Genomic DNA, 12,228 nt, shown 5'->3' on the forward strand with positions numbered 1-12,228 from the left:
TTCCTCCCCCAGCGTCGTTCTGAGGAACAGCCCCTGAGCACGCGAGGGTGCACGCTAGGCCACGGTAGCTATTTTGGTAGCTAATTTAATCTCATTGATCACTTGAAACTCCGTAATAGTTTTTGAAATAAAAGGTTTTATAAAGATGCTGGGAAATTGTATGCTCACCTTTAGATCTTCACTCTTTTCCTCATCCTTCCCGTGTGACTTCCCTCACAGCAAGCATCACTGCATGGCCTCTTCAGCCATGCCATCACTCAAAGTCTCTCACACAAGCATATAATGCTTGAACTGAAAGTGATGTCAACCACTTGTACGTGCACATGAATACGATTGCGGACTGAACGTGCCCCTTCCATGAAATCGAAAGAAAAAAAAAAAAAGATGCAATTATTTTGAAAACGCATACTTTACAATACATCCATGTACACATTCAATGAAAATAAATGCTCTTAAGTACTTAAGTCCTTGATATCACTTAAAACTATTTAATGTTGCTAAATATTATTTAAAATCTTTGGACCATGTTTGAGCGTGAAAACTTAAAACTAAATGCTGTTCAAAGATCCTGCAGTGATTCTCGCCTATTAAAGTGCATTCATGTTACAACCTGTAATTAAATATGCCCAAGTATAGTAAATTCATTATCATTACAGGAAAACATTAGTAGAAAATGGTGGCATTTCAAAAGAGATTTGATTAATCCACCTTTTTTCTATATTTTTGATTTGTTTAACACATACTTACATTCACAACTATTCCATGTCTTTGTGTGTGTTCATACAACCTGAATTACAAATTAAATATAACAATACTTTAAAAAATATTTCTGTTTTCACAAAGTTATTTCTCTTTTCTTAATGCAGTTCATTACAGTGTGAACTTGAAATGGCTCTTACATTGCTCTTTAGGCTCTATATAAGAAAGAAAATCAAAAGAGAAAATTGGGCCATATGTAAAGGTTAAGGCCAGGAATATCGTTATGGGATACTGCTCAGCTTCCAGCAGAGAGGCCACTTTATCCTGTTGTCTCCGTAATTTTTAAAGTATGTTGCACTTCACTCTAATGCAGCTATCATTGCAGGAGCTGAAATGGCAGGGAATCAGTCTTTGGCAAGCTGTTCAGTAACTGCTCGTCATTAGAGGCCATGATGAAGAACAGACATGTATCTAGGCTAAGTGCAGCTAGCTCAATTCCACAATTAAAAACATAATTTACTAGAAATATCCTTTTCCTTTAGGCAGCCACATTATCCATGTGCAGTAATTCTGTCCCCTTCAAAATTATCTTTCACTGTTAGAGACAACTTCAAATCCTTCCTGTAGCTCTTTTCTAAACACTTTTGATCTCTGACAACCGCTTCTTTGATTCTGGTGACCGTACATAAATATCCTGCTCTAATTCCAGTAAAAGGTCATTGTGGAAACCTTGTTGGACAAATACGACAATAGCAGAACAAGTTATAAAAAATCAAAACCAACTTCCAAAATAACTTGCACTCTTCCTACTATTTTCTAAGGCAACATCCTATTAACAGCCATAATTAGCACCTTAATCATTGCAATCACAAATTCATTATTTATCCACCCATAATTAGTTGTTGGTAATTAGAATAGAGATAATGGCTGTCTCCAGAGTTAACATGATGCTTTTCATAACCAGGCCCTAAGAACGATGTTTAATTTGTTTTTACTGATGATACATGTACCACGAGACCTCGCCAGAATTTACTTCCTCTCACTGCTGCTTATGGGGGCAAGAATTCCTGTCTCCTATGAGCTACCATAGGTTACGCATCTGTTCCAACAGACACAAACTGGAACACAGGAGGTTCCACTTAAATTTGAGAAGAAACTTCTTCTCAGTGAGGGTAACAGAGCGCTGGAACAGGCTGCCCAGAGAGGTTGTGGAGTCTCCTTCTCTGGAGACATTCAAAACCCGCCTGGACGCCTTCCTGTGTGACCTCATCTAGGTGTTCCTGCTCCGGCAGGGGGATTGGACTAGATGATCTTTTGAGGTCCCTTCCAATCCCTCATGTTCTGTGATTCTGTGATCTGTACGTGTACTGGGCATCTCAGGGACACCAGGGATCCCGAGCAGTGTCCTGGCCCCATGCAACACAATGCACGGGGACCCATTTTTTCTCGCTCTCCATGGAAATGAGTGGTTGAATGTAAACTTAAATTTATGACACCTAAAGACATTCAACATAATTCCTGTGACTTGCTTTCCAAAACATTGCATGAAATTTGAACAAGATCATGAAAACTTAGGTTACCGAGTTCTCTGGTGAAGTCTGATTTTCGTCCATTGGAAATTCAGAAATTGTTTCTCCTGTTGTTCTCAACTATGTCCCTCAAAAAGGTCTGTAATCTGTTTACTGTAATTCTTCAGAAACCACTCAAAGCCAGAACATCCAACAGCCTTGCTTAACTTGAGCATCTGCAGAACTCGTGCTAGAGCCTTGTAAAGTTACAGATCACCTCCACTTCCCTTACCAAGCAAGGGTGAGTGATAAAACATTTTAAAATACTTGATTTTTTTTTAAAAGGCAAACTACACAGCTTTCTTAAATTCAGACTAATAATTCAAAATAACATTTGGTTTAACAAAAGTACTGCTCGTTCACATTCTGTTGTGATGCCTGTTGCTGGCCTGTCCTCCACGTCTCCCTGAAGCACCAGTACCCCTACTGGGAGAGTTTGTCAGTTCTGAGTATACCAGTACAGGTTGACCCGACAATTGAGTTTTATGATACACTGATGTTTTACCATCATTACAACTTCTCTCATGAACACCTTTAAAAACCTCTCTGTTTACGAGGAGTCTTTGCAAGTCAAACTCTCAAACTGCCAATTCAGGCAGACTAGGTACAAATTTTTCTAAATTTTAATATTCCGTAGTACCAGGGTCCTTGTGTTGCATCAGCTCCTTGTTGTCATGGGTGGCACATAAGTGATGGCACAGCCGATACCGTAACTTCTTGCAGTGGGTTGACCACGGCTAGCAGCCAGACTCCCACCCAGCTGCTCTCACTCCTTCTCCTCAGCAGAACAGGGAGATAAAATAAGATAGAAAGCCCATGGATCAAAATTAAGACAGGGAGATCATTTAGCAGCTACTGTCATGGGTCAAACAGACTCGACTCTGGGAAATTTCATATATTGCCACTTAAAATTAGAGTAAGGTGGTAAGAAACAAAGACAAAAGTAAGAACACACAACCAACTTCTTCCCAGGGTCAAATTCATTCATTCCCGACTCCTCTGCATCCTCCACCCCTAGAGGCACAGTGGGATGGAGAATGGGAATTATGATCTACAACAACTATAACAACTCCTCTCCACCACAAACAACCCCCCCCCCCCCCTCTTTCCTCCTCACATTTCTCCCCTGCTGCAGCATGGGTCCCACCACAGGCTGCAGTCCTTCAGGATAAAACTGCTGCCTCGTGGGCTCCTCAGAGGCTGCAGGGGAATCTCTGCTCCGATGCCTGGCGTACCTCCTCCTCCTCCTCCTCTACCTTGGTGTCTGCTGAGTTGATTCTCTCACTTTTCCCCTCACTCCTCATTTAGCCTGTGTTATGGCTTTGCCCTTTCTTGCATACATTTTTCCAGAGTCCCAGATTGTACTCGTGAATATGCAAAAGAGCCTCCAGGGGTAAAAAATAATTATGTAAGATAAAAGGCAATGATAATACAAGAAAAAAAATACTGAAAAGTAAACCACACTGTAGGCTCCTTCAGCCTTGGGCAATACATTGCCTTGGAGCTTTGATGTCCTAAAAATGGTCCTAAAACTTACCCTCAACCAGTGTCACAGTGATACCTAAAAGTATGCTGCTGAGAGAAAGAGTTAAAGCATCAGATAATCTACATATTCAATGTCCAACTGCAACTCAGTTCCACCGTACAACGTAACAAGAAGTCTCAGCTACCTCCTCCCAAAGCCTCCTAATTTTTTCCATAATTATTTCCTAAGACTCCTAAGCAAGGCTACTGTTGCTTTCCAGGATACAGTTTCTCCCTGTAAATATGACCCACAAGACAGGATGATCAAGCTCTACTCAGAAGCTCCACGTCTAGTCTTTGCAAAACACTTCTCTATTTTAGTAGTTGCCTCCATGGCTTTGTTTTTCAAGGTATCATAGTTACCACCTTGATTTACTCTTAAAAGATCCTGACAGCAGAACAGCATGGTCCAGAAATGTAAACCTGCTACAAAATTAGTCCTTTGTCAGGTGTATTTAATCCCCCTGCTTGGTGCAAGCCCCATGCTTAAACCTCAGTGAGCGCAGCTTTGGTGACAGAACGCAGCGTTCACATGGCAAAGTGCTTTTGGCAGCAGAAGCAGCAAAGCAGGAGAGCGACCAGTTTGCCACCTTAAACACTGTTGCATCCTTGCACGTCTGCTGCATCATTATCTTTGTCATTCCACCCCACTCAGCACCATTTTACTTACAGAAAGCAGTAAGGCACAATGTGCCGCAGGAACACTCATTTTTGCTGGGCGACACTGGCACTGGCAGAACACGCTAATAGGCAATCAGATCCAGAGCATGCAATGCCTCTTCCAACACTGGAAACCCATCTGGGGGCTGACAACTACAGCAACAGGCATCATTTACTTAGTTAATGACCATCCTTACTTTTTTGTTCCAAATTGCCAACTTAAACGCAGGTGCCATGACACAAGATCAAAAGATTGTAACTGCTGAATAACACTGTCAATGCAAGTGTGCTCTAAGGCTTTTCTGGGAGTATGGTAAGAACCAAATAAAATTTCTTACCTGTGAATTGAAAACATCTGAATAGCAAAACATTAATAAAATTTAAATTCCTTTCACAGATTTAAAAACAAACCCAAACAACTTTACTCATACAAATACTATTGCGCATTGTAGTTCTCATCCCAGTCTGTACCCACACACATTCCAGTTAGTGGAGCTTTACACATGAATGTCTTAATTCTGCTTCAGTTGATCTGGGGGACTTCACTGCAGAGGCATCTAGTAAAATCATCTAGTAAAATTATGCCAGCCAGTTGCTTACACAGTACATTCTTACAAGAATAATTAAAATGCCAGTAATGATGCTATTTTCCTTTAACTCACTAATGCTAAAAAGCATAAGGAATCAATTCCTGCAAAGCACCATGCAACACACACGTTTAATGCTCAGAACTGTATTTTGTTAATTAGCAGTGAGACAAGTTGATTTTGGGGGTTTTTTGTGGGCTGGTTTTTTTTGGTGTGTTGTTTGGGTTTTTTTTTTAAATTTAAGGTGTTTCATACTAAACAATGAAGTGTCATATGGTACCAAATGAGTACCACAGTTTCTACACAGTTGGAACCCAATGCAAAAATAGAGCACACACTTCAAAACCACAAGCCATAAGAGTCATTTCCAAGTGGAAAAGTGTTTTTTAACTGTTTTTAACACATATTTATATTTACACATAGTGCAGCTTCTAGTGTTTAAGTGATATAAATAAACATGCTCATGTTAGTAATATGTTAAATATTGGTGGAGGGACATTAGTTTTACAAGGCTTTATAGCTATTTCCATGGATATGACATTACCTTTGTCAAGTTTAACAGAATATTTCAAAATAAGTCATCTTTTTAGTCCATACACTGGAAAAACTGTTAAAGCTACAAATAGCAAGTAAAAAATAACTGGCATTATTTTAATCAGTAAATGAAACTCACAGTAGACGATTACTGAATAAAACACTTTTATTTATGCACACAGTGTAAAGATGCTGTACCATTCAACAAACATTATATTGTATAAGAGTCGACTTAAATTTGTTTAACGCTTCTAAAACACTGTAAATGGAAGTCTCCCTGAGGTTAAGAAAGGTGTCTTATAACTGTATATGACAATAAGTTTTACCAGAAAAACAAAAAACCTGAAAGATTTGGACATGGATATTTAGTGGAGGAAGAGCACAACAGTACTTGCTGAAAATTATCAGATAAAGACATCACCATGGTAATGCAACTGCTACAAGACCATGACCAGTACTGCAAGTAAAAGTAAATATGGACAAATTGAGGTGTGGGAGGGAGAATAGTGGCAGGTTTTGGAAAAAACATAAGGCAGGACACAAACAGAGGCAAACACAAACTGTGATTTAGGAATGCTGTATGAAGACAGTAAGAACCAGATGCCTGGCTAGGGTGTTTTAGATCAGACATTTTAAAAAGAAAACCAACACCTTCAGCCAGAAAGGTAACACAGACAGCACTTCTTGAATAAACCTGTCCAACAAGCAAGCAGGATCAAGTCTCTAATAGTCATCTCAGCACACAAGAAATTAACCCAAAAACATTATGCAAGAGTTTTCCAAATCATGGCAGCAGCACACCCTGTGACCTGATCCAGTCACTACTAAAGCTGACTGTGAGTTTTTCTACATCACATTGCGGATGAGGCATTATAAGAGAGGCACAACAGGACTGGGAACAGTTTCACATTAACAGAATTTACAAACAATGGTTAGTCCTCCTTCAGGTTGAAAAGCATCAATTAGTTATAAGAGTAATTAGACATCAAATCATAAGAGTTGTAAGAGTAATCAGACACCAAACCCCTCCATTAGTAAACTTTTTCAGTCTCGTTTCGGCGCAATGAGACATTCATCCACAATCATAAACCAGAAAGACCTCTGGAAGGGAGCAGCCAAAATGCATTGAAGAAAACACCTCAGTATTAAAAATAATAATAAAAAAATTAGGCTGTATGTAACAGAACTGGTAACTCCAACTCTAGGCCATGAAGATGATGAAGAAAGGTGGTCTGTATTTTTATGTCCTGTTATATTTCTAGTTGGACTACAAAATCCCCTCGCCCCTCAAACCAACAGAAATACAATTAGTCCTGTTATTTGCTTTATTGCATAGTTCTCTTGTTCTAGCAGGTCTAGCAGTGTTTAGGTTAACAGATGCTCTGAAGTATTATTAGTTATATAGTTAAGACATACAAAAGGTTTTTAACATATGCCATGATAGTCTTTGCATGAAAAAAACTCACACTAAAATGCATACTAGAGAGACTGCCTTATTATGATAAAATGTACTTTTAATGAATGATTAATAACATTACACATATTAAAAATACAAAATATTAAAACTTAGAAGTCTGGTGCCACTGACAAAACTATTCTTCTGTCTGCTTGAACCACACCTAATCTCTTTTCTCAGCCCCAAATTCACTCCTACCCCCAACCCTCCATATTGTTTTATTTTAGCACATAGAAACTTCACCTCCTTTACCCAGTCACTACAAGAATTACACACTTGGCCTAAATTTATTTATCTTCTGATGCTTCCATTTTCTGTTAGGATTCCTCAGAATTCTGTAGCTGGGATTTTTAGAATTATTGCCTTGTTTTATCAAATCCAAACCTTTTCATTTTTAAGCTGCATAGAGCACACCATCATTTTAATATCTGGTGACATCCTTCACCTTCCCCCCTGGAACTCCTGCAAGTAAGGTTTGGATTCTGCAAGATGTGCATTTGGATCATGTATTTGGGTTCTGCTTCTGAGGAATTAATCCTTCTGCTTTCTTCTGAAGTACTTTTAGCATTACTTTCTCAAACAAAACCCTTAGGAGAGGTATGCAAGTAGCTTTAGAGAACTCCTTTTTTGTGTAGGATGGCATCCAGACAGGCCACACTGCCAAAACACAGCAACCTCATTCTGGCCTGCTTAGAAATCAGAAGGTAGCATAAAATTTAGATTTTCTCTACTGAGTATCAGCAGGACAACAGATAGGTTGCTGTGTGAAATTACTATGACCCTCTCAGCCTAGTTTTGAATGGGCAATTTCAGATACTCACCACTTCATCACTACCAACAAGATCTGGCTGTACATCTGTGAGCTAACAGTGGAAGGTTTCCTCACCCTTAGAGAGCAGCTCGTCAACTCTGTGCTCACATAGAACGCATTAGGGAACACAGCAACCTAAACACTAGCTTCCTCCCTTCACTCTGAACAATATCAAAGACATTCTCACCAAAATTTAATCAAATGCGGTTGTTTAGACCAAACAATGCTTCCTTTACACATTTAAAACACTACGCTCCACCACAGACCAGTACACAAAGCCTCTAACTCATTGCCTCGACCTAAAACTCTTCACAGCTTAGGCTTGCCCAGTCTTACTACTTTGGAAAATAAATCTGTGTAGCATTCACATCACCGTATGACAAAGCTTCAAATGACGGGCTTTTTATCTCACTAGTTCAGGGCACCAAAACTAACGAGTACATTTGTCATTCTTCTGCCACTAGATGTCACTCTGCTGTCATGATCTTTACACCATCACCTGCTGTCCAACATTTCATCCAGGAACCATCAGACCAATAATATTAGCAGGAGAACATGTGCCAAAATTTGCCAAGTCCGCATCCAAAACGCAACCGTATTTCTTAGCTCAAGGGAAGATTCAGTGATATGGCAGATAAAGTGCAAAGCATTGTTAGTGTACCCTTTTATGTTCTTTGAAGTAAAATTGAAAAATACTAGCAACTGAACTCCTAAAAGAGGTGGTATGAGTTTTCCTCCACAGAGGAATCACCTCAGATTCTAAAACCCTCTAGAACCAAGAGAATTTCCAAAAATAAGAGGAAACACAGGAGCACTAGTGGAACTAATTGCATGACTGCTCATGTGGGACCTACAAAGAAAATAATTTTACCAATCAACAAGCTTATCAAGGATGAAACACAGTCAAAGGTTCTATTGTTGTCTCTTGTATTTCACTGATTTCAAGTCCAGAAGGGACCACTATGATTATCTAGCTGGACCACCAGTATAACTAATGCCTGCATCCCCACACACGTTTGTGGTGGATATGAACTCCTCCCATACTGAGGGCAACCTGGAAACTATAACTCATTTTGACAGTGAACACTCCAAACAATTATCTTCCTCAAGTGCACTTAAAAGAAAAACAACAACAACCCAACCAAAAAAGAAACCCAAAACCCAGCCATGACTGCACCCTACCACTGACCAATTCAGACACTTGGAATGATTTAATGGCACACAGGAACTGGGTACCCATGCATACCTAACTTGGGTCATAAATGATCTTAATGAACAACATTATTTCCAGTACCAGTATCTCTAACGTAAGTGAAATAGGATTCAAGCTAAACTTGATTCAAGCTGAGCTTAATAGACAAATTAACTGTAAAGTCACTCTGAAGCATTAGGACAAAGGATACCATGAGAGAGCCTGTCACTATTAAATCATGAAATACTGTCCAAACTGACAGAATTGTTGGTGTAATTCATAACTAAGAGGTTGAAGATCATATGTGCATGCACATATGAAACACAAACAATGCTTTTAAATACTTCTCTGATGCATCTAGAATACTACCAGCAAGGAATCACTGTGTTAATGAGCTTTGTGCAAAAGCTGCTAGTTCATGGGCAAAAAATTACTTCGCATTGTATTCTTCCACTATCGGACTAGGAAACAGCTGTTTCAGTGTTACATCCTCTTCTTTTGATGCGTTTCACCATTTAATTTTCCATTTTCCATTGCTTTATTTTCAAAGTTCCAGTCAGTTGGGCTGAGGAGTTGATGAGTTTTTTTGTATTTCCAGTATGGATTAAGTATTAGTGTAACAGCAAATAATCCTGAGAATAAAACAATAAAATGAAGAAGTCCCAAGTTTTCCACCACAGAATTCCAGTTGAAAATACACACCCACCACATGTGGTAACAAAGAATCATGCGGCAGTGAAACAGGTGGATCATCACCCACTGGTTTGCCTTCCAGAATAAGGTATTAGCACGACCAGCCTAGGAAAAAAAAAAAAAAAAAAGAACAGAAAATATGCAGAAGTGAGATTGCTACTTAAAGATAAGGCACTGATGAATCTGTACCACTAATGCAAATACTCAACTTCTGTATACACACACTCCCAGGCACTTTTTCCATGGAAAGCTATGATATTCCACATGCATATGGCATCCCAAACTCAGAATTAATCTATACCATCTCACTATCCACATGCACACAGCATCACACAGAAACCTGTATGGAAGACTACAGAAATACCATTACTACAACAAAAGCAGGTATAACAATAACATGGATATCAGTTAGATGAATGCAGTTTTGCTGAAAAGCTATCTAGACAAACCACACAGATTACCTATGGACAAGTGAAATGCACGAAAACTGTTACAAATGTAATTTAAGAATTATCCTGTTCTTACCTTTAGAAGCATCCAGGAAATGCATGTTGAGGGAGTACTCATCTCCAGCAACATTCCCATCAAAGGCAGATAATGTCCAGATTTCACATTAATTACTAGACCAGCCAAGCCACCAAAAGCAAGCAAGTGATGAACAACCAAGAACACATCAAATGTTCTAAAAATAATGTTGGATATGTGAACAGCTACATTTTCAAGCAAGAAAAACCCAGCAGCTATTAAACAGTTAAACCAACTCCACTTTTGCTGTGAATACACTTTGTCAGCGTGAAAAACAGGATCTATGAGCAATGCCCATAACCCAGCAACACAGCTCTGAAGTCCAAACACACCACGTGTGACTGCCATATTCCAAAACACCTTCTCCTTTGCATGCAAGGCACGATAGGTGATACTTAACCATGAAGACATCCAGTGAGACAGAAGAAATACTCCCAAGTAGATTAAAAAACCAGCAGCTAAAAACGTCAAACGAACTTCCCATAAGAGATAGTCCCAGTCAAAAATGGTCCTGAACACGGTATCATCATTTGTAGGATTCATTTCTTCTTTTTTTACAGAGCAATGCCCTGCAAGGAGCTTGATACTTCTCACCCGCACTAGTCTCCTTTAGACCTATTTAGCCTCTGCTATTCTGCAACTCAGAAACCAAGAGCTCTTCTTTTCCATCTGGAATATGAGAAAACAATTAAGTGAATTTTTAAGTCACCCATATACATAGCTTCTAAACTATGGAGAACTCACTTCCACTGCAGTTATGACTTTTGTCCTTTTGGCATTAGGCACAGTCATCCCAAAGACAAGTAGACAAACAAAAACCCTATGTGGTGCGTTTAAGGTTAACAATTGGCTTGCAAAATCTGTACTAGTACAAAGTAACACACTGAAACAAAAGCTGAAGAGGGCAAAGTAAGAAGGCAATAAAGAGGAAGAGAAAAAAAACAAGAAGCAAACCCTGTTTTCTTACTTATGAAACCAGTATTTCAAGAGCAACATGCGATTATTCTCCTACTCCCCTGCTTTTCCCTCCCTAATTTTCCACCACTTCCTACAGCCTTGGGTGCAATTCAGAATGTTAAACACAGATCCAGGACATAAAACTACAAAACTTTGATCCAGTAAGCAGGACCACTTACACAAAAAAGGGCTTTCAGGATCATATCTGAAAACAAGACTTTGCAATCAGTTATTGAACATTAAACCACTTTCCAACAGACAACATATTCCAAAAATGCAAGAAGAGTATGGAATGCAGACAAACAACATTAATATGTATTATTAACATTAGTGTAATTAAGTGAACAGCCCAGCAATAAGTGTCCCAAGTTAGCTGAAACTTCCTGAACACACTGTAGTTCAAAAATAAAAACTTGTGAGGAGGGAAGAGCCAGATAATACTGAAATATTTGAATACTAGTCTATTTTATGAACGTTTCAAGCGATATCAGCATGACCACTGGACCTACTGCAACCTGTAAATGCCCAGAACCACAGTGAGTTTGAGAGTCCGGTGGGAGCCAGATAAAAAAGCCACAAGGACCACCAGGCACAGAGCCTCTGCTGAGCTGATCCCACCTTCCCTCACCATGCAGCAAACGCCACCACGACAACCCTGATCCTGTGGGTACCTGCTCGCACCCTGGCCTTTTATTCGTAGTGCTCCACTCCAAGACGGAGGAGGTGGGCCGGTGTCCCCGGTCCGAGGGCCCTACGCCCGCCCCGCGGCCCCACACCTGACAAGAAGTGGTGTCCCAGCAGTCTCGCCCGCTCCCCAGTCTCCCGAAAGAAAAAACGTGGTAAAACACACTAATCCAATGGCACAAGCAGGCCCCGAACAGCGCGACCCACTGCGCAAACCCTGGCTCTAGCAAGGCCTCGACAGCTCCTTCGTCCCCACACAAACACCGATGGCAGCAACACCCTCCCGTCCCTGGTCATCTCCGCCCTATCCCCGCGGCCGCCGAGCCCCTCACGCAGAT

The 12,228-nt window shown here is 40.0% G+C and overlaps 1 protein-coding gene across 1 annotated transcript; it reads right to left on the reverse strand.

Moving 5' to 3' along the window:
• Nucleotides 1-9,514: 9,514 nt before the first annotated feature.
• Nucleotides 9,515-10,792, reverse strand: CLN8 (ceroid-lipofuscinosis, neuronal 8 (epilepsy, progressive with mental retardation)). The gene is given in 4 exon segments (XM_010182446.1): nucleotides 9,515-9,829; nucleotides 10,250-10,339; nucleotides 10,341-10,390; nucleotides 10,393-10,792. Coding segments are annotated over 4 exon segments (855 nt in total).
• Nucleotides 10,793-12,228: the final 1,436 nt, after the last annotated feature.

Source organism: Mesitornis unicolor, unplaced genomic scaffold, assembly GCF_000695765.1.
Source record: "Mesitornis unicolor isolate BGI_N332 unplaced genomic scaffold, ASM69576v1 scaffold23164, whole genome shotgun sequence".
In the NCBI taxonomy this organism is placed as follows: Eukaryota; Metazoa; Chordata; class Aves; order Mesitornithiformes; family Mesitornithidae; genus Mesitornis; species Mesitornis unicolor.